The sequence below is a fragment of the Anser brachyrhynchus genome (assembly GCF_964034855.1).
Source record: "Anser brachyrhynchus genome assembly, chromosome: 16".
In the NCBI taxonomy this organism is placed as follows: Eukaryota; Metazoa; Chordata; class Aves; order Anseriformes; family Anatidae; genus Anser; species Anser brachyrhynchus.
The window spans coordinates 5169400-5191965 of NC_137734.1; the positions used below are offsets into that span (position 1 = coordinate 5169400).

General features: G+C 36.0%; 1 protein-coding gene across 6 annotated transcripts; it reads right to left on the reverse strand.

Moving 5' to 3' along the window:
* Positions 1 to 943: 943 nt before the first annotated feature.
* Positions 944 to 22158, reverse strand: ZNF831 (zinc finger protein 831). 6 transcript variants are annotated; one of them, XM_080558824.1, is made up of 8 exons: positions 21425 to 22157; positions 19455 to 19525; positions 17013 to 17053; positions 8872 to 13144; positions 7815 to 7957; positions 5957 to 6126; positions 5128 to 5279; positions 944 to 3899 (listed from the first exon to the last, which is right to left on the reverse strand). In XM_080558824.1, exons 4-8 carry the CDS (start codon positions 13138 to 13140, stop codon positions 3045 to 3047), a joined length of 5589 nt encoding a protein of 1862 aa, XP_080414950.1. In that variant the 5' UTR covers positions 13141 to 13144; positions 17013 to 17053; positions 19455 to 19525; positions 21425 to 22157; the 3' UTR covers positions 944 to 3044. The 6 variants fall into 6 exon arrangements, with proteins under 6 accessions (XP_080414950.1, XP_080414948.1, XP_080414949.1 ...); XM_080558822.1 differs by having other exon boundaries at positions 17013 to 17152; XM_080558823.1 differs by lacking the exon at positions 19455 to 19525.
* Positions 22159 to 22566: the final 408 nt, after the last annotated feature.

Sequence of the window (22566 nt, forward strand, 5' to 3'; positions counted from 1 at the left end):
TTTATACCCACTGGTGTTACACAAAGCTTTCTGGATTATTTTAAGAGCCTTTCACTCTTTGTGACATAAAAAAGACGGTGATTACACCTTTAATTTATTATTCAAATTCTAGTTTACAGACAACAAGCCATGACATTCTTAAGTTAATCAGAGTGACTGTTTTTTCTCCTTGTAAATCACACATATATATATTTCTTGGTATTCTTGAGTGATTTTATCTACTTTGTCTATTTTCACGGTACATTCTGAAGTTTTTATGATAGCATCTGTTCCTCTTTCCTCTCTTTTCCTCTTTTCTCCCAAATTTGAGTAATAATAGTGTACTTCTTTGAGATCACAATATTTAAATTCTTTGTACTGGGGATTCACTTAAGTAACTCTCCAGTTTGTCTTGGAGCACTAATACTGAACAGAGAAAGAAAGATTTAGACACATTTTCCTTTGATCTTTCTTGTCCCTGTAATATCGAACTAGTGAAACTTGTCAAATAATGATGATATTAATTTTCTTGTTAATTATCTCACTCAGAAGTTTTGTGAGTAACACATTGGTTCTCCTGCTAAGTTTTGAGGTAGGTTAAGAAAATTAATACAATTATGACTAAAAATAATAAAATGTTAAAATGCTTGAACTATAATGCTAGTGCTTGTACTAAGACTATCGACATATAATTAAGATATGTTTGTAAAAAAATGTTGGATTTTATGTATAGGTTCTCTAGTAAACCTTTCCTAATCTGCTGACAGCTTCTTCCAATGATCAGGAACAGACACTTGCAGCTCATACGATATGTCCGTGTTTCTCATTTAGAAAATATGTGCTAGGAGAAAGCCTATAGGCAGTATAGCACTCAGAATATCCTCTGAGAACAGTGACATTCTTGAATTTCCATCTCTGAAGTTGATTCTAGAAATAAACCTTAATAACTAGGACAATATTAGTGTTATTTTGAGATTCATGTTTTATTTTTACTAAGATAAAATAATTTAACAATATAAAGAAAAAATCTAACAATATAAAAACAATCTACAAGTATATCGTTCTTACTCATCTGTACCACCCTAAACAAATCGGTATTTTTTTGTACTGTTTCTCAGTCAACAAAATACATGAGTTACAGGGCCTTGCAATCCACCATGGTCAATGCCATTCATTCTTCAACTATATCCCTGTGCTTGCTGACCTCTGAATACAAGGCTTCCTAAGTTAAGCAAGCTGTTACTTCATCTTATCCTCTCATTGTGTGGTATGTAGAAATATAACTGAAGTTTACAGAAGTTTACCATAAAGTGTAGTAAGAAAACGGACTGGTTCACTGTATTTCTGAACTGCAAATTCTGATCACAACCCAGCAGAATAGTATTAATACCATTGTTGTAAAATCTCAGCACTTGGTAAATGACAAGTAAAGCATGAAAAGGAAAATCTTAAACTAATATTCCTGGATTTTTTCCTCACAATCTTGACACCAATTATTTGTGTAATGCTACTGAAATCCTGTGTTAAGGAGTAATATTGTAACATTTCTAAAAAGGAAAATATACCTTTCACAGCTCATCCTCCGTTCTAAAAGAGTAGATGTTTTTTCCTAACTTCATTTTTTTTTCTTACATTAGAATTACCAGAATTGGTATAATGATTTGATCACGGTTTTTGTTTTCTGTACATTATTAAATGTACAAACATAAATCACGGCTAACTGTGAAGTTCCGTATGGACAGTTTCAAGAATGGTCACATTTGTAAGCCATCTGAAAATACAGGAATTGCATGGGACTTAGCACTTAGTTTTACATCTGTTAGCTGTTTTGGCATCCTTTTTCGCATATACATTTATTGTTCTCCTGTAGTATACTAGATCTCCCTATAAGATCTATGTAAGCTAAACTGTGCATAAATAAAGTAAAAGCAATTCCAAATATTCCATGTAAAGTATATAAATTTTAATGTAATTTAAATAAATTTAAATTTATTTAAATAAATAAATAATTTATTTAAATGAATTTAGATTTATTATTTAAATACATAAAACCCAAGTATAGAATTTGACTATAGTGTAGAAGTGGAGAGTTTTAATGTTTATCAGTTTAATCAAGTAAGTGAATATACTTGGCTAATTTAAACTATCTAATAATTTATTCACATAGAAACCGGTAAATTTGGGGGTTGATAGCACAGAACTTTTTGTTAAAAAAAAAAAAAAAAAAACTATGAGAGTTATACCATATAGCCTCTTTACTGTCAATAAAATTACATCGTTGCACTTAAATTTAAGATTACAATAAAAACAGAACATGCCAGATTATATTGGTTGGAGCACAATGTGATGATCCTTGTCAGAAGTTATACTACAAGGAAATATTAATAGCTAACATCCATATTCTCCAACTAGAAATTAAGAATATTTGAGTAGATATTGGCATAAAAGGCACAAAACACAAAGCAAAGCATGCTTGTGTCATTTGTCACAAAGAAGCATCGACATTTGTGCAACATGGAGAAAGATCAGCATTTTTGCAGACTCTTCCAGTATCACAGACGTTTAGGGAGTGTATCTTCTCCTTAATGACAGTTTATCACTCCCAGTACAAATGGCAGTGACTACAGAAAAAGAGAATATAGGAGAGAATACATCCATACCCTTCCAGGAAATCTTAGCTTATATATTGAGGAAACTGCTGCTACTGTTACTGTGTGTATTTACATAAATACACTGCAGGCTTTTAATAATACAACCTCTGGCAGCTGGCACTTGTGGGCATTATATAAGACTGGTAAGAAGGCTAACAAGGCTAGAAACCCCTCATATATGCAGGTTTACCGTTTGCATTTAAATAAATGATGCCAGCTCCCCGTTTTGTTTCAAATAAGCTTTAAAAAAGTTCCAAGTCCTTGAAATAAAGGACTCTCTTCAGAAAAGAATGCTGCCTGTTGCACAGAGGAATGGCTTTTCTGATCTTAAGGTGCTTCAGAAATACAGATCAAATATCCATGGTATTTCCTTCTGTAATGGGCCATCATACAAACATCTTATTAGCAGCCTATCTATATTTCTATAACAAGCCTATCTTCATCGTCACTACTAGTGTCATCATATTCAACTCTGGTTTGCTTCCTCATCATCTCTAAACCTCTCTTTTTGTATATTTTGGAAGGTGTTGCAGAGTAATTCTTGAACTCGGGAGACCTGAGAGTTACCAAGGGCTTTTTAAAAGTAGAAGTAGCTGTTCTGTGTGTCCTTCCGTAGCTCTCTGACTGCAGGGGGGTTCCATTCTTGTCAGCAGTTCCATGAAGGTGAAGAACTTTTTGGGAAAAATTTTCCCATTCTCTGTGTTCTACACTGGGTAATTTAGCCGTAGAGACTGACTCAAGAGGAAACTCTGCTTTTGATCCTAATGAACGTGAACATCCAGGTTGGGAACTCGCAGCTGAGTTTTCCATAGAAGATGAATATGTATTTTCTTCAACTGGGCATTTCTCCTTTCCTGAGGCACGGATCACCAGATCTAATGTACCAAATCTTTGACTCTCTGACTCTACCTTTAATACACTTTCCTGGGTTGCCTCTAGATGTAAGGAAAGAGAACCAGCAGTCTCTGAGTTTGTGCTATCAGATTGTTCACCTGCACCTGTATTTGTAAAATCAAAAGGACAAGACCAAAAAGAAGACGCCATTGAGTCAGTCTGAACATTTGGCTCTGACTCCCCTGGAACTGATTGTTGAAGCACAAGTGGCTGTGTCACTGAACAGCAAATTTCCACAGCACTGCTGACTTGCTGCATGGCTGTATTAACTGTGGATGAAAAGGAATGAGTTGTCATAGATACTTCCAGAGGTGGTATAATGTTCTGAAAAGAGAAATTTGTTCTTGTGTGTTCCCTGATTTGCCCAGAAATGTCCTGTAGAAATTAGGGAAGAAAAAAGTTTACATTTAAAAATTTCAATCCAGAGCAATGCTATCTTTTAAAAGAGTGAAATAATAATAATATTAATTATGTCAGTAGAAAGCATTTACCTCTGCTATAACTCATATCAACTGAGTAATTAAGGATAATGTCAACCTTTATTTATACAACTGTGATTATATTTGCACTACTGTTTTCCATTACTGCAGGACAAGTTACTCATCCCTCTTTTGATGAGAAAACTTTTTTTTTTCTCCCAGTACATAGGGGAGGTGTAGTAATGGATGTATTTTTTCCTTAGGTGTTCTTTCTTGGTTAGGTGACAAATCGTGCTAATAATTTATGGATAATAGGAATTAGAGATTTCAAGCTACATATGTACTATCTAGGATGATGTTCTTTTCATTAAGGTATTTTAATATGCATATTGCAAAGATGTTTATGCAAGGTTGGGGGAAAGGTTTGGGATGAGTCTGCGAGAAATACAATGTCTGAGGTGGTGAGATATGTGTAGGAAATAAAAATATTTCATAAAACACATCTTAAGGGTTAGGCTCCTAAATGCTTGTGCTACATCAGGAACCAGTGCTTATGCTACATAAAAACAGTCTGGTTCTGGAGCTTCTGTCTTCAATTGTGGCAAGTCTAGGGAAAAGTATAACAGTCAGGATAAGTGTAGAATATTTTCCCGAGAAGCTATGCTGGCACTGCATGCAAAAGCATTGTTTGCAGCAGGTGTGTCTAAGGCCCCTATCTAAGCTAATGCAGCTATTGGTAGCGTCAAAACCATAGCCATGCAGGCTTCCACAAAGGGCTAAAGAAGATCTGTTGTGATGCTTCATACGCATTCTTCCCACTGCTATGTGTCCATTAGCATCCTCCCCACTTTCCTAGTGACAGGTTAACTGTCTCCATCTCAGCATCCTCTATGCTACATCTACCAGCACCTCCAACAGCAGTGCCAACCAAGACAGCTAGCAAGAGAAATATACTTTCCAAATCATGCAAATTTAATTGTTCTTTTTTAAAAAAGAAAATTCTAACATTAGTATGTTTCCATTATATTTTAACCCCCCAAAATAACTTTTAACACATTTCTAATCAAAATCTGTGAATAGACACAATACTCTCAACTTGAACTTCAAAACTGCTGAATATAATTCAAGTTTTACCACTATCATTTTTTCTTATAATAAACAGTCATATAGAGTACAATACCTACTTTTTTATCCACTTTGTCTTTTTGCTTAACATGGTTTAGATTTTCAGTATAGGACAATATTCCTGAGTTATTCTTTCCTTCTTTCTTCCTACTGCAAAGCGGCTTGTCTGAGGTGGAACAAGATGAGTCTTTTTGCTGGTGCAGATAATTTTCTATTGAAAAGAGGTTTGAAGAATCTTTTACTTTGATTGTTATTCCTCCACATGTTAGAACTTACTAAATTTCTCATCATATCACTGAACTAACTGTCCTGTATTTATTATTTTCTGTAAACTTTTATTCTACACCTGATACATTTTCTCAGCTACTGTATATGTGTTTTTTTTAACGACCACTAAAAAACGTCTTGCAGAGTAATAGCTATTTATATCTGCTATAAGCAAACACAGGGTATTGTTTCTGCTTCAAAGATGGCCATAGAATAAACAACATCTGCATTACTACCACTCCTTTAAATTTGTGGATGGGGGGGCAGAATATGTTGACTGAACCACAGAAAGGAAGTCAACACACAAAGCATCACACAACAAACACACGATCTTGTTTCAGAAAATGGTAAAGATCTATCTTAATCTGTTTACATTTCTAATATAACTTTATTTCGTGTTGTTTCTTTTTAAAATGCCCTCCTAATTGTCAAATTTATTTATGTAAGCATACGTATGAAAATCATGTGTGAGATGTTTGTCTTTTTACTTGCAGAACATACTGAAAGACAGAAGTGTTTTTGCAGTTCAATGCAAAGCAGGTATATATCAGAGATACTGTTAATGTTCATTCTTTTCAAAATCAAACATTCAATACATTCCAAAATATTCAAAGTACTTACCTTGTACTTTTGCCTGAAGAGAATGGCACTTCTTATACTGATTAAATTTACAGGGTTGTGATGAATAGCCCTTTTTCAAAACATCCCACATTCTGTTTGGAAAACAGTGCCTCTTGCTTAGTCGATTAATTTTCAGCTGAGCATATCCCTGTACATGCCTTCCTCTGTACCTGCATTACAAATGACATTGAAAGGATAAACAAAAATGTGCCATTTAAAAGCATCCATGGTAGAATAATACCACAGCATTAGGCAAATTTACTGGGAATTTGGGATCTTACTTCTGTGAAGATGTTAGTTTATGTCAACTCAAAAAATCAGGATTGTAGACAAGAGATCCACAATTATTTTATAAAACTTTTTCTCAGTAGGATTCAGTAACCCTTTGGTTTGCTAAGAGAAAGGGTTTCAGGAATAACAGATCCAGAAACCTTTTTCCTTTAGCTGGAATTTTAAAACAATTTACTTCATAAGTTCTTGAAATACACAAGAATCACCTGAGACTGAGTGGATGTTGACTTTTTTGTTTTTCATTTTGCTTCTTATGTGCAACATATTCATCCTTACTAATGAAAAACATATTTCAGTTATTTAGAAAATTCACACTGAATAATCCAACTACTTTGTTTTCTACTCTAGCTAGTTCAGTTAGTCTTAATGATTGGGACTAAATTTCATTGGAAGTTCCCATCCTTATATTGATAGAATCAATCATTTTATACACAGAGTGGTAAGTAAATCTAAAATGTTGTTTAGGTGTTTGGTGTATTCGAAAAATGTGTTAGATTTCACGATTAATACTTTGGTGAGTTAGCTACCAATACGGACTGGCTTTCAGGTCTCTGTATTTAATTGAGTCCCTGTACTTATTTGATATAGCCAAATGGATCAATTCTCAGATCATCAGAAAAGAAAGAGAATTTTTAAAAAACTGAAAAAAAGTCCCAGAAGAACACCACTGGACTGTTTGGGTTACATAGACTTGAGTGTTCTATTTTTGTTCTTATGATCATTTGGAAATGCAGTGTTGTTTGCCAAGCTAGACATGGTGATTAAGTTACTGACACTGATTTGTCCTCAAGGGACAGCTCTGTCTGGTTTTGGTCATGAAATAAGAGGGATGCATGCACGCAATATATGTTTCTTATTGAAGCCATTCATGAGATATTCTGCTGCCCCATACTCTTGAAAGACTAGAGGCTAAATCTTCCACTGATATGAATTCCCATTAAAGTCAGAGGAACTGTGCTGATTGATACAATGTGCCTTTGATAGTTTTGTACTCATATTCATCCTGCTTTGTATTTAAACTGAATGATTCTTTAAACTACAGCTGGTTCTAACTTTAACTTTGTGTTAGAACTTGATATTTATTCTTCTGTGTTCTCTGCTTAATAGAAGTTCAGGATATAGATCTGTGGCTAAAAGGATCTTGCACGCTGCTTTTAACTGTAACAGGAATAAAAACTGAAGTATGTTGATTCCCCTCAAACAAAATGAAATGCTGACAGTTTTGGAAGACATGAATTTCTAAATCATAATGAGAGTCAATTGACCAGTCATCATCTTTCCTTTGTAAATGGGATGGTAATATGGAATGGTAATATTTCATTGGTAATTGGTCTGTTCTGCTTACAAAAGTCTGCTCCTGATAGTCAACAATATGTTGATACTTTGATAATTTACCTTTGTGAAACTGCTGCCTTGTGGGAATATATCTTTCTCAGAGAATTATTTTTCCCCCAGTTTTGACAACATTGAACTTTGGGGCTGGCTTTCTATTTTCTGTGGACTTTATTACACCTATAATAGCAAAATGATGTCTGTATCCAAGGAAGCTGAAAACCATATTCCTTACCATTTTGGGGGGAGTTTAATTTTGTTCTGTTTGTGGCTTCTCTTGAGTTTATTTGTTGCAAGTTTTTCCTTTTTGCAAACTGCTGTTTTCTTCCTTTGCTCTGATGTATTTTTGAAAGCACCACCAGCAGCTGCCGAGCTTAACTGTTGAGAATATTGAAAAAACAGAAAGTATGTGAAAATTGTTAATTACATTAACTGAGATATTAGAAATCTATGCTCTTGTTAAATAGAACTTAATAGCACAGTAGTTAAATAGTACTTCTCTGATTTTTTTCTAGAAGTTTTGTTTCTCTAATCACTTTGTCCATCTAATTTTATAAACTAAAGTTTAAACAACTCACTGCTTTTGTTTATTTATACAGAATTAGTGCATGTTCTTTTGTATTTTTATTCCTATATAAAAAACAAGCTTAGTCTTACAGAGCTGTTCTAGGATCTTGATAGACTAGTCTATCTTCATTTCCCTAAAAATGAAAAGCTTTCAAGCCTTAAACACTTATAATGTATTAATCCAAGTTGGTTTTGTTGACATTTCAGTTTATCTCCATAATGAGACATCTAGTATATAGTCTGCCTTTGACTCCAAGTAAAATAAAGCTTGACTGTCTTCTAAGTCCTACTCTAATTCAAATATTAATTTAAAATTAAAACTATGAAATACAAATGCTGTTACAACAGAATATAAGAAATACCCCTACTGGGACAAAATGAGAAATAGAAATTATAGTCTTAGAATCATAGAATGAATCACAGAATGGTTTGGCTTGGAAGGGACCTTAGGGATCATCTAGTTCCATCCCTCCACCATGGGCAGTCTTCTGCCTAGACAGCATTCCTACTGAAATTCTCAGTAAATATTCACACACAAGTATGTATATGCACCGAATGAATATATGACTTATCTTGTAAAGACAGAACTTATAAATTCTGCATCCACAGATACCTGCAAATGTCCATAAACAAGTTGTTGGATAATTCTCTTATCTTTCTAATGACAGTATCTTTGTAAGCAAATTACACCCTTCTGAGAAAGGGAATAGGATTAATAATCCTACCTCCTGCGTCTGTTGTCCTTGAGAAAAGGATGAAACCAGTGTTTTTAAATTCTTGTTTGTTAAGCCATAGGCCACAGTCCTGTTAATATTTTTCATTTTGAAAATAGAAATATCATATGTTGACAGTGTGCATTCATTGCTAGATTCCTTGTCACAGGTGTGCATGGAGGAATAAGCAGAGTCTGTATTTCCCTTCTGCTCAGCAGGCAGAGGAAGGCTTTTGGTTAAACAGCACCACGTTAACCGAGGTTCAGCATTTAGTGATGGGAAGGTGCTCTTGGTGCTTGATACTGTTAAACTTGCAGAGTAGTAAGTCAGGCTATTATTGGGTAGTGCTGGGAATTCTTTACAGTGAGTAGTGAGAGTGTGGCGATAAAACGTGCCAAAGGAATGGCAAAAATAAGTGGAGCTCTCTGTTGAGCTCTGAGAATGCTCCATATCCTGCAATGCTGGTGACATGTCCTTAAGAATGCCTGGGCTTCCACGTGTGTCCTGTCCCATGGCTGTTGGCTCTGCGTCCTTGCTAGAAGTTCCCCTGTGGCCTGATGCTGTCATCGAAGCATCACTTCCTGAGCAAAGGTGATGTAAAACTTTCTTTTCTTCTTTGATGTCAGCTGATATGAAAAAACCACTTGAATACTTAGAAGTAAAGCATATTTTGTTCTTTGGGGTCTGTGCAGAAGAAGTGGTTATGCTCATCCACTTCTCCTCTGTTTGCCTTTGATAATTTAATTTATTTTTGTTCTGCTTATTTTTCCAAGCCTCTCTCTTAATTTCCTGTTTATAAAATGTGCTGCCTACTGTGGTTAAGATATTTGTTGTTTCTGAATTGACTGGTGAGCAAAATACTGGAGTTTTCAAGTTTGCATGTACATTCCATCTCAGCTCTCCTTTGCTGCCCTTTTGTCTCACTTCAAATTTTAAAGGGGACCAAAGCACATCAGTAGAATGAGAACAGAGTGATCCACTGTCAGAAGAGCAGGGTGGGTTGGTTAAGGTGTCCGTCACAGATGTGCAAGGTGTAATCTTCTGTTCAGGTTTAAACAGAATTGACAGATCTGAGGCTCTCTTGTCTTGTGGCAATTTAAGGATATATTTTGGAGGAAAGGCATTTTTCTGTGGTACCGGAGTTAACTGACCAGATTGCAGATGATGAAGTTTGGAAGGTGCATCACCAGCATTGTCACTGAGAAGTGGTATTCCTGTTTTCACAAGACATGTTTTGACATCTTTATCTGTTGCATTGTGCAAGGCTAAAGAATTGCAATCGCTTCCCCTTAATTCAGGCCCCAAAAATCCCACAGATAAAGTTTTTGAGATCCCTGCTGAATGTGAAAGAAGGTTAGAACCACTACAATTAACAGCTTTTGTGGGGAGTCTGGTTGTTTTCATATACTCCACGTTCTCAGCACCTCCAGATGATTCATTAATTCTCATGCTTATTTTTTGCTCTTCTGTTTTACCGGAGAGTTTCACTGGTACTGTAGAAAGACACTGAGTGATAGTGCAACAGATTCTCTCTACTTCATTTACTGCGTTGTTCTCACTACTGGGACTGGAACAGGGTTTTGAAATAATGTTTTCTTGCTTCTCCACTTCAACTTTCAGCTTTTTTCTTTCTGATGGCAAATTCTGGGATTTCCCCGGGGCGTCTCTGTTGTTGTTGCTGCAGTGGACCCATAGGGGCGTCAGGGCATGCTGGCCAGTTTCCTTATTCCTGTTTTGGTTTCCATAACTGTTTGAAGTGCTTTTATAATCTGATTCAAATGTACTGGATTCTTTCCCAGGACTTGATTCCTCCCATTTGCTACTCTGTACTGGCAAGCAGTCTTCCTTCATTCTGCTAGCGTTCAGTTGACACTGAGTATTTTGCAGCCTGAGCTCACAACTGTTTGGAGCTAGTGATGTGTTGTTGCCACCTGTGCATTTTTCTGTGTCGCTGCCACTGAGATCTTGGGAAGTTGCGCTCATAACACTATGTGCACTAGCAGTTACTGAATGTGATGTCTCCATTACATAAGTTAAACTGTCTGTAGTTTCCTCTGAGGACATATTCTGTAGAGTATGATTACCATTCGTACAGGTTTCTGATTTAACAGTGTTTAAATCTGTTGTCACAAGGGAGGAAAGACTGTCACTTGGAGAGCTCCTGACGTCTCTTTCCTCAGTAATTTCAGTACTGCTGATGGATTCCTTTGAATCAGGAGTGAAGCCTGTAATATCTGTAATCTTATTCCCCCTTTGTTTCATTTTCTTGGCATTTTGACTGCTTTTCATTTTTTGGTAGATTTTCTTAAATGTTTCATCTCCATACATTTGCCATTTTTCTTGAGAGAACATCTTCAGCTTCCTCTGATTGTGTTTCTTATTTTTAGCGCTGACTACTTCTCCAGCCCCAGGCTTTTTACTCGCTTGCAGCTCCTCCAAGGGAGGAGGATCAGCCGCGTTACTTAGTGGCAGGTCATCCACTGCTGTTTGTCTGACTAGAGCTCGAGGATGGCTATTAGGAAAATCCACCGAATTTGCAACGAGGTTGTTGCTAGGCAGCAAACTAGCAGTGCCTGCAGTTACAGACTGCTTAGTAAGAGAAAGTGGTTTTGAGCAGCCTGCTTTGTCATGTACCATTCTTGTGCCTTCCACAAACGGCAAAGAGTTGCTTCGTGTGACAGGCACAGCGTCTATCGTCGTGGAGAACTGGGTAGGGACCGAATGAAAAAACATCGGCTTGCATTTTTCTAGGGGTGCAAAGGTAGATTTAGCTGAACAAAGAGAAAGGTTCTTTTTCCTATTCACATCAAAAGTTTTGATGTCAAAATGGAAAGAGTCTTTGTATGTGTAAGGCATTGGCAGATCTATGCTCCCTTGTTTAGAAAGGATGGTTTTTCTGGGCCTAACGTTGTCTAACTGAGTATCATCCACCACAATTTTGTTATGAGAAATAAGTTTTGAAATGTGTTCTTCCAGCCTCTTTTTCTCTAGCATCAAGGCTGTAGCTTTCTCAGCTGAGTCTAGCTTTGCACTGCTTCCGGCCGTGCACCTTAAGCTGCTGAAGGCAGTTTCATTTTCCAGTTCAGTGCTGTGTTCATAGAGACTGTGCAGCGGGCTGGAGGATGCCATCTGTTGTTCTGTGCTATCAGAGCGTGACAGATACCCTGAGTCGGTGCTCTCACACTTCTTTAGCTTGCAGTCAAATGGCTTGTAATCCCACTGTTTTTCTGAAGAGGTTGCTTGCTGCCTTTGCAACTGAACGTGCTTATTGGCAGATGGATTTATTTGCTCCTGTATCTTCTTTCTCTGGCACTGACCATTTGGCAGAGCCACTGGAGATGATAAACCTTGAGGTTCTTTTTCAGGATCCCCCTGATCAGTCTTTGAACTAAAGGACTGCTTAGTTCTATCTGGATTTTCTGAAGCAAGTGATGAATTGCTTGTTGCCGGCACTGAAAGGTCATTAAGTTTCTTAGTGTCTGTTACATCACTGGTCTCCAGAGTCACTTGTTTCATCTTCGTCCCGTTGTCTTCACAGATGTTACCATGTAGTTTGGTGCCTTGATGTGACGTGATGCTCTCTGTTACTTTCTCGTTTTGCTCCAATATGCCAGTGTTTTCAGAATCAGAGGGTAGTCTGGTATTGTTGACATGTGTCTGGGTTCTTCTGTGTTTGTACAAATTGCTTTGAGTTTTAAATGCAATACCACAAGTGGTGCATGGAAAGGGCCTCTCTCCTGTGTGAGAGCGAATATGTTTCTCAAGGACACTTGGCTTCAAACAGTCTCGTCCACAGTGTTTACAGATATATTTCCCAGCATTTTTTGTTTTTCCTGGGCTTCCAGTAGGTGCATTTACAGAAGAACTTGGTGATGATAAAACTGGTAAAGTGCTCACTATGTTTAATGTTAGAGTTTGCCCAAATTGTTTCTGAAAAACTGACTGGGGCTGATCTGTGCCTTCTGAAGGAACGAGTGGATTCAGGATTAAAGGTATGCTACTGCTGTCTAGATTTACACAGCGCCTGCCAGGCACTAACTGACTGCTTGGCTGAAAGCATCCTGGCTGGACGGGCTGATACAGGGGTATAGTGAGGGTTTTTAGATACACAGGTTGAGACAGCGCTTGCTCCTGTTGAGGAATCACACTCTTTTGGCTGAGAGCTGAAGAACCCTGTGCAGGCTGAAGAGAAGAGGTTGGAAGTGGCTGATCTGCTAGTGCAACGGTCACACCAGGTTGCTTCTGTGCCTCCATTTCAAAGGTTGTCTGCCAGGTGCTCATGTATCTGTAGGGGAGGGGAAACAAACAAGTAGGAAACTTAATAAATAAAATAAGCTAAGCTAATATAAGCTATAGTAAGTATATTTAGCTATAATAAGCTAAATAAAATAAACACTTTTTTATTAGTGTATATAAATAAGTCAACTGTTCAACTGGGAATCTTAGCAAATAAAAATATAACAAATCTTTTATGCAGGCATTATACAGACTAAAATTACTTCTTTTTCCAATTAAATTGATTCATCTTTAATTTCTTAGCTAGGAATTAAAAAGTTCTGTGTAGTTTAAAGAACATTGAAGAATGTACTTAAAACCTACAGTAAGTTCCCAAAATATTAGAAATAAATCTGAGCATCAGATTAGCAAATGTAAGGTCTCACCACAACCACCACCCCCAAAAAAATAAATAAATAAAACAGTTTTAATTTTCTGGAATCATATTCCCATTCCCATATTCTTTTGTGCAGCCCAAATTCATTTTGTTTAACGGAAGGTAATACTGTGGTATACTGTTTAGTTTTAGATGTTTTGAATCCCAGCTGAAAACATTTTATAGTCATAGTTTTTTAGGTTAAGTGAAGCCATTGGTTGGTGCTGGTCCAGACTAATTTTTTTTTTCAACAAAAGAAAATTGTTTTTACTTTTTTTCCTTCTCAGAAACAAGCTAGGAAGCTAACAAAATAAGCTAGTTGAAAATTATTTTTGGAAGAGCTGATAGACACATCAGCATAACATCTAATTATAGTTCGGGTGAAAATTAAAAAGTGATCTTTGGATGTTTATTCAAATTATTCTTCCTCTGTACTCACAACTATGTATTTATTGGCTGTTATGAGTAACAGGCTGTTCTTGTGCAAACAGTCTCCAAAAAAAGACATTTAAAATAACATCATCGGTAGCTAAATGTGAAATCCGCAGTTTGTTGCCTTACTGTATAATCTGTAGCAGTGTTTTGGTACCTTCCTTGGATCTTTCTAATAGTTAACCATTACTGGGAAACAGTAAAAAAAAAAAATTTACTCAAAAATATTCTTTGAAATTTGGACTAGTGCCATATGACGCACAGTATGTTACCATTATTCAAAGCAAAATCTCTGTTGCATGTAGTTAGTGAGAAGCTTGCAAATGATTCATCTCAAGGAGAATTGGCAAACTCAGTGAAATTGTTTTTAAGTATTCCTCAGTTACTGTTGATAGATACTGGTAAATGGATATAAAACTGGATGAAAATCCAAAAGAAGTTTGACTACTTCACAGCTGAAAATGGTAGCATCTTGCTCACATCACATGAAAGAATGGGAAAATAACTTTGTATTCATGATCAGGTGGAACAGATTAAGGTCAACTGGTTATGTGCTCAATAGTAAATCTAATTAGCATCTTAATGAATAGCCTGTATTCAGGTACTTTTCGTATGAAATATATGCATCATTGAAACTGAAAGGTAAAGCAACCCTCTTGGTTATCTGTCCTCTGCAAATGAAAAGGTTTTGCATATTAGGATATTGCCTTTAATCCCTCTGATTATGTCATCCTTATGTGTAGCTTGCAATGCAACTGTAAATACTTGTCTCATTGAGCAGTGGAAAACCAGTGTACCAAGCACCTGGTGCCTATTAGTACACCCTCCTAATTCTGCACCACTTCAGGAAGTTCTGTTGCTGGCTGGCAACCTATGCTTCACAGCCAAGCCTTCTTCCAATTTCTCTCCAATCTGCTTTGCTTTTTGCAAGAATTGAAAAAGTGTAGAAAAAACAGCAATCCAGTCCTTGGGATGTGTTTTCTGTTCTTCCTTCTAGAACAGTCTTTTTTTCTTTCTCATGCATTTTGTCAATTAAACTCAGTTATCAAGTGTGGACTTACCTTGTCCACTTTTCAGATTTTCACATGGAACGATCACTTAACTAGTTTTGTCATATATGTATTGTCTATATTGATAAAATAATGTTAAAAGAATATAGTTTATTAAAGGAATTAAGTTATCCATATTCTGCAGTGTGGTTAACACTACAGGATAAAAGTAGAGTGCTCTGATTTGCAAAATGAGGTTACAGACACTTCAAGCCCATTCTAGGTTTTTAAGCTATGTAATCACCTTCATATCCAATTTAGGTACTGTAAATTTGACTGATAGGTAGAAGCTATGATGACACAAACACAAGAAATACCAGGCATTGTATAAAGTCTAATATTTGCAGCAAAAGCACAGTGCAGATAAATTGTAACTGTGCTTAATAAAACCAGCAGCAAGTAATAAGGCATGAGGCACTCATAATCTAAGCATGCAGTAGTTTTTCCAGGGATGTTAGGGAGACAAAACTCAAAGAAGAAAAGTGAAATCTGAATACCATGTAGCTAGAACATCTAACAAATAAACCACATCAGACAAAACAGATCGTATTATCTGTGCTCCCCACCTTCCCCTGGATTAGCGTGGAAATGTGGAATTTACACTTCCACCCTGATAAGCCTGCTCCTGTGTGACAAATTTTGATCCCTCTTTGAAATTCTTGATCCCTCCTGTGCATGCGCAGTTGATGGGCACTTCAAGGCCAGACTGTAAATTAGTAGGACTTGTGGTGGACAGATGTTTTTAATATGAATCCTGTAGTTCCAGGGACCAGAATATCTGTGCAACTTCACTTACACTGTTAAGATTTCTGGGGCCCAACAAACAGTATAATCCTGAAAATTGTTTCAGTGTTCTGTAATGTTACACAAGGAAAATACCTAAGTGCTTACCAAATAGTTTTAAGAGTTTAATAATATATTTCTACTGGCTATGGTAGTTTGCTACTTTCTATAGCAAACAGAAGATGTTTTCTTCCTAAGTGAAAGTTCTGTGGCTTGTGTTCTGCTGTGGTAAATAAAATCATATTTTTCACATCTGTTGTTTTTATACAGAAAAAGCCACTATATTTCTTTGCACATTGACAAAAATAGCTTATCTCTAATTCTTCCCCTTGGCTAATTCTAGATAGTTTTTGCTTAGAGTAGAAAAACTTCCTTTGTTGATTATCCCCCGCATTCTGTTACTGAGCAGCCCCTACATGACTGTCTGAGCTCAACCTCTAGCCTGTAGCATTCAACTACTAATATAAAAACTTGATCCTACTTAGATAAGGAAATGTTTCCAATAGACAAAACAACGAGCAGGATTTGGCCTGTCCAAAACTTTCAAAGTTAGTTTCTTAAGCTATCAAAACTGGTCAAGATTCAATTTAAATGCAATTATTTTGTCCCTAGTTTGAATTATACTTTCAGGTAAGCACCATAGGTAGATATGTTGAACACTGCAAAGTCAAAAAATGGAGTAGTTTCAGATCGGCATAGCAGAATTTGTCTGATTCTGTAAATTGGTAGAAAAAAAATCAATGTAAGTCCAATGTATTCCCTTTCCATGCTCTTCTTTTCTTAATTCCAAATATATTTTAGAAAATTTGCTTCTTTTTATCAGCACTATTATAATAATCTTGATTATTCTCTTCTGCGATTTCTCTTGATTTTTCTCTTATGTGTGGCACCGTCAACTGCCCATCATTATTAATAAAATTACTAAGTGAACTTATAACTGCTTATTTCCAGCACTTATATGTAACTTTTTGATACACCATTGAGAGGAGCATCATAGTCCTTAAGTCCAGTGCTCAATTCCCTGTCTTCATCTACAGGTATAGTCTGTAGACATGATAGAGTTAGGTTTTTTTTGTAACCATGCAGAAGCAGCTATTCATCACTCTGAACATACATAATGTACTATATTATACTTAAAATATTTGCATTTTAAAAGCTTTTGGTGATCCCTGCCTTAAATATAATACCATATAGAAAAGGACTCCTCTTTAGTCTGTAAATAATTTTAGCTTACATACCTTTTATTGAGCCAGGCATTTCAGCAAAAGAAGTCTCATTTCTGTCAATAGTTCATGCAAGCAGAGAGAAACGAGGACAAAGACTTGAAACAGATTCGAAGTAGGAAGTATTTTTTTTACATTGGTTTCACAGTAACAACCTTCAGAAAACAGGAAGAGATGAAGCAAAAGAAAATGAAGTAGCATTTCAATCTGTTCTTATCCTTCATTCACGTAGGAACCTATAAACAGAATCAGCTGCCTTTGAAATATAGACATTTCATACACTGCATTCAATTGCATTATTCAGTGAAATACACTAACACAATGGTAGTTAAACAACACAAATATTTTGTTTATACCCTTAAAGGTAATTTGCTTGTAACCTTATATTAAAGACATTTATTAAAATATGTTGTAAAAGGAAACAATGGAGGAGAGGAATCACTTGCTGTATATGAAACGCTGAGCTCATCCCGTGTGTTATTATCCACCAGTGTCTTCTTATGGTGCCCTGCAGTGCAGTAGGAAGCAGTAACCAATAGGCAAAATACTTCAAGACTATTGAAAGTGTTTAGATCATTCTCGAAATACCTCTCTAAAACTTGTGAAAAGCTGTAGGGAGAACAGGATGGGACATCCTTTTGGGAATTTAAGCTTTGTTTGTGGGTTGACTTCATAAAATGTCCTCAAACAAAGTGGTCAGCCAGGATGGCCTGTGGGGGGACAGCTGTTCATCATGCAAATGCCTTTTTAAAATACGGATTGGGATGGCTACTTCCTTCACTGTTGTTAGACTGGGTAAATCCTGAACTAGAATATGCAAGATTCACTCCTGATAATGTTACAAAATCAGCATATCTGGCCTGTAAAAATTCCTTAGGAACACTGTGTTTTGGAAGATGGAGCTTTTATTCTGGTTACAACTTAACACAATCTGCCTAATTCAATAGCTGCAGCCTGTATCTGCTACCCTAAATTGGATAGTGGTTGAACTGTAATATTTATGATTGTTTGTCCAATATCCACCTAAGTGAAAGCTCTTTCTTTTTAGTAATTCAGTCAATAGACTGATGCTGGAGCTTTATTCATCTCAGAGAGTTTTGCCTGTTGTTTGGATCACTATCAGGTCTTTTCTGGACCCTAGTATAGAAAGCCTCTAATTTTGGAGGTGGAAAAATATTTCTGTCTTCTCATCCTTTTTGTCTTTCTTGCCTGTCATATAGTTATTCAGGGTCAAAAAAGGGCTCTTACCTGGGCCCAATATTGATGCCTAAGATACTACTTTGTTCGATCATGCACTGAAATGCTCCCAGTACTAGGTAATGGCACTGCAAACACTTAAAATCTGTGAATCTAGAAAACTACTTGACACTGTGAACTGCTTTACCACAACTCATGCTTCTGATCCTCAGACTCATTCTGTCCCTACGGATAAAAGTAACTGCATGCAGCAACTAGTTTCAGTTCTACTGGGAGATACTTTCCTAAAGCAATGGATTCTCACGTGAGATCATCTGGAGGATTATTGCCTGCTACAGTCAACCAACAGAGACAGAAAGACACACATCTTATAAAAGTACACTGCTATGAATCAAATGATACAAACAGACAATCATAGGCATTTTATATAACCAGTCAAAATAAGCGTCTCTTCAGTTTTATCACACATCTGAAGTCAATTATATTTTATTCTTCTATGACACGGGTTATTGTTTGAAGGTAAGGTGAACTTACTTAAAAAGAACACTTATTTTAAACAGTACTAATAATTCTAGCAATATGCTGGGCCTAGTAACAACTCTAAAACATATAAAAGCTTTTAAAATTCATTATTTAGAACACTCAGTAGCGTATCAAATTCTAAATACTAAAATTGCAAACTACTTATCCTGAGAGGCTAAAAGGAAACAATAATTAAATAAAGTTACAACTATAGCAAGTGTCTGAATGGATTTTGCCATTATCACATAGGTTTCAGGGTTTAGCAGAAACTATTGAAGCTTGATTTGAAATTTCTGAATTTTAAATAAGTGAGTCTGGAATCAGAATGACACCTCAGAATGTGATGATTCCCATGTATATGGATGAACAGACTGCTGTAATGGCTACAATTTGAACTGTATGTTTAATAGGAAGGACTAGTATTACACTGTATTAGTTCTATTTGAAATTAAGTTAATTTTGTTTTCTATTTTTAACCTACTTATTTTTAGGTGTTACCTCCTAAGCTGGAATCTCTGTGCGAGATTGCTTATATTCATTTTAGTTCAAAACATTGTCCTGCTCAGAGAAGCCCAATTAACTTTGGTTGGCCAATATACAGCAAAATAGCTATTTTAGCTATGTGCAGAGATAAGCCTACTGTCAGGTACTACACAGTAGGGAGTATGTGGTGCTAACAAACTCACTTCACACTCAATTCAGGTCTTAGTCAGGATTTGAAGAGATAAACCCACATACCATTCTCATGTATTTCTAGGTTCCAAGAATGTGTGGAAACGGCTCCTTCCCAGGCATCTAAAACCCTGCATCTTTCAAAGATACCCACAGGATTTTAGTCAAAGATGTGATCAACTGAAAGTAACAACAAATATGCTTCCTATACTGATAAACTAATGTATTTCAAAGATCCTATCACCTACATGTTCTTAAGTATTTTACAAACTTAAATGTAAAGAAAGTATCTTACAGGATTGTTAACTATTATTTTTTATTATTATTATTATTTTTTATGTGGACAATAATGCTGAAAACAGCACACAGTACACAGTATCTTATTGTCAGCATAAGGTACAGATACTGGAATTATCATTTCCAGTTGCTAGACTACCACTGATGGCTAACAGAAGGTGCCAGTGTTTATGAAGAACTCCCATGATTGACTAGACAAAACTTCCATTTAAATACAAGTATAATAAAGGAATAGTGAGCTAAAGAGCCAGAAATAAATTTTGTACAGGTACTTCAAATGCTACTTGTTTAATGGAAAAGAAATGTTTATGAGTTTACCCTAATTCTGGAGCTTTCTAAACCTCAGTTCAAACTTGCAAATGGAACTGATACATTTTCTGATTAGCCCAGAAATGACTGTTAATCTTGTTTTACTTACTTAAAAACTATTTCTGCCTTTGCTCTTTTCTCAGTTTGACTTCATACCTTGAAATGTCTCATAACAGAAGTACTGACTTCACCTTTTCACTTGTTCTTAAGGGATGTATCTGATTTTTACCAGACTGCAAGTTCTCCCAGCAATGTGCAGACTGCTCATAACCTTATTAACAAAGTTGAGAGCCTCAGTTCCATGCAGAATTGGGATGAAATGTGCAATTTCCTAATCTTCTGAAACCCTTATAATCTCTCAACATAAATGTTTCTTGATCAAATTCTCACTTTGGGAAATCTTCCTATTTGTTAAGAAATCATTGTTCCTGATGTTTTGCCCTGCTTTATCTATTATAAAAGTACAAAGCACCTAGAAATCACAGTTATCAAACTTTGAAGGTCCAGTACTATATCCTGGGGACAGATATTTTTGATACTTTACTTCCACCACTGCGTTACATCAGCTAAATTGTATTATTTTTGTAAACCCTATCCCAGAAAACAGTATTAAAACATTTTAAGAATGTGATCTGTAACACCTTTCCTTCAATCTAGAATAGAATGTTTTGATCATTTTTAAATATACAACTTTCTGTCTTTTTGATTCTCCTTTCTGTGAATATCCACAAATGAAAACATTCAAAAGGCTTAAATCAATAATAATATTGTCAGCTAAAGTTTTAGTGTATAAATAAGTGTTGCTTTGGCCCTTTTGATCTCTTCATGCAATTAGTATCAGAGAATATTTCCTATTCTACTTCTTGTGCTTCTACTCTTACCAGCTCCACTCAGAAGAAATGCTTCTAGTTTATTATGTCTTTATTATATCTTTATTGCAAACGTACACTTTTCTCAAAAAAAAAAATTCTAATACATCTGTTGGTTTTGTAACACTTTTGGTGGCTTCACAATGAAAAAAACTAGGAATGTTAGTGCTTAAAAAATCTAAAAACCTCAAAGAATTTTCCATTCTTTTGTCCTTTCATCAAATTTGCTTCTGTGAATTTCTCTGGTTAGGAAAGAGTTAAGAACCTCCAGCCAGCAGTCTCTAATCAACAGGTTGCTCTAACAGAAAAATAATAACCCTTATCCATCTTTTAAAGTTTAGGAGGTTGGACTAAATGTTGAAAAAATACTGATTAAAGCCCTCTTAAAAACAGAAGTGGGGCCAGTACTAAAATACTCTGTGTTTTAGTAAAAAATCCTCCTCGTTCCTAAGTGAAAGAACCATTACATTAAAACAATCATAACTTAAAAAAATATCTCCTCCTTTCTAGAATTTCATTATATCTCTAGCTATATAAAATGATAACAAAACACTTGCTAACCTTTAGGTGGCCAATTCACAGGCAGGTGGAGAGGTTCAGGTCTCTCTGGAATAGCGTTGAAACAAAAGAAGCATCCTGTTTTCTTTTTTCAGTCTCTTTCTCTTCTCTTTTTTTTTAAGCATTTGAAAATTGAAGGGTGGGTGGTGGGGTGTGTGCAAAGAGGGGAGGGGGCGAAGTCAGCCCACGCTTGGTGTGGGAAGAGTTTTAATGGCCGATGCTGGTAATATGGTTTGCCTGCTACAGTGTCTGCACTACTGCAGCTCTGTGTGTGGGCGTAAAGAAATGACACGACTGGGTTTCAAACCATTACACTGAAGATTTGCAAACAGTTAAAAAAAAAAAAAAAACAAAAACCCATCAGGCACAAATGAAAAATTATTACTTTTTTCTTTTATCTTTTTCTGAGTTGTTTTTATTATTATTATTACTGTTATTATTTATTAACTTAATAGATGTAATCCAGTCAGGTTTTCTCCTCGGCCTCTAAAATATTAAAGGTAAAATAAGTATTTAAGAAGGTTATTTTGTTTTGTGTAGTTTGAACATTTTGTTGTCATTCTTGCTGCTATTCTTTTCATTAGCCTAGAAGCCTATATTCCAAAAGGCATCCAAATTTCCACAGTAATAGTCTTCAGAGCGTGCCTATATTTCTGCCTTTGAACATGCTAAATCTTGGTAGCACCAAGCAGAAAAGTATTGTAGACATAGCAGCCACTCCACAACCAGCCAGGCAGGACATTTTAAGCCACGACTATTCGCTTGAGTGTTCCACAAAACAGCCAAGAATAAAAGTGAAGTTCTGGCAACCCATTTTTGTTCAGCACTCCAAAAATGCTTCAGGCTTACTGATCCAAATCCAAATCAGTCAGAAAACAAATCTGAATGTTTGTTGCAACTACTGGATAAAAAGGAGGCCAACAGCAATGAGACAAAGGGATTGTACTATAATACCATGAGGAAGGAGAGGAAAATGCTCTTTAAGCTAAAATGCAATTTCTGGCACTAGAGGGAATGAATATAAATGGATGTGAATACTACATTATTGGGAGGGACAGAGGAAAGTTTTCTGACAGACAAGTGAGAACACTTCTCAACATTTTGTTGACCAAGAAGAATGAAACAGAGACAAAACAGTTTTGGAA

Coding starts and splice junctions, on each gene's coding strand:
- ZNF831 (XM_080558825.1), bottom strand. CDS start 13,140: ATGAGCACCTGGCAGACAACCTTTGAAATGGAGGCACAGAAGCAACCT. Junction 7,958..8,871: donor AAGGACAACAGACGCAGGAG/GTAGGATTATTA, acceptor TATTCTCAACAG/TTAAGCTCGGCAGCTGCTGG. Junction 5,280..5,956: donor TCTTCAGGCAAAAGTACAAG/GTAAGTACTTTG, acceptor TCTTTTCAATAG/AAAATTATCTGCACCAGCAA.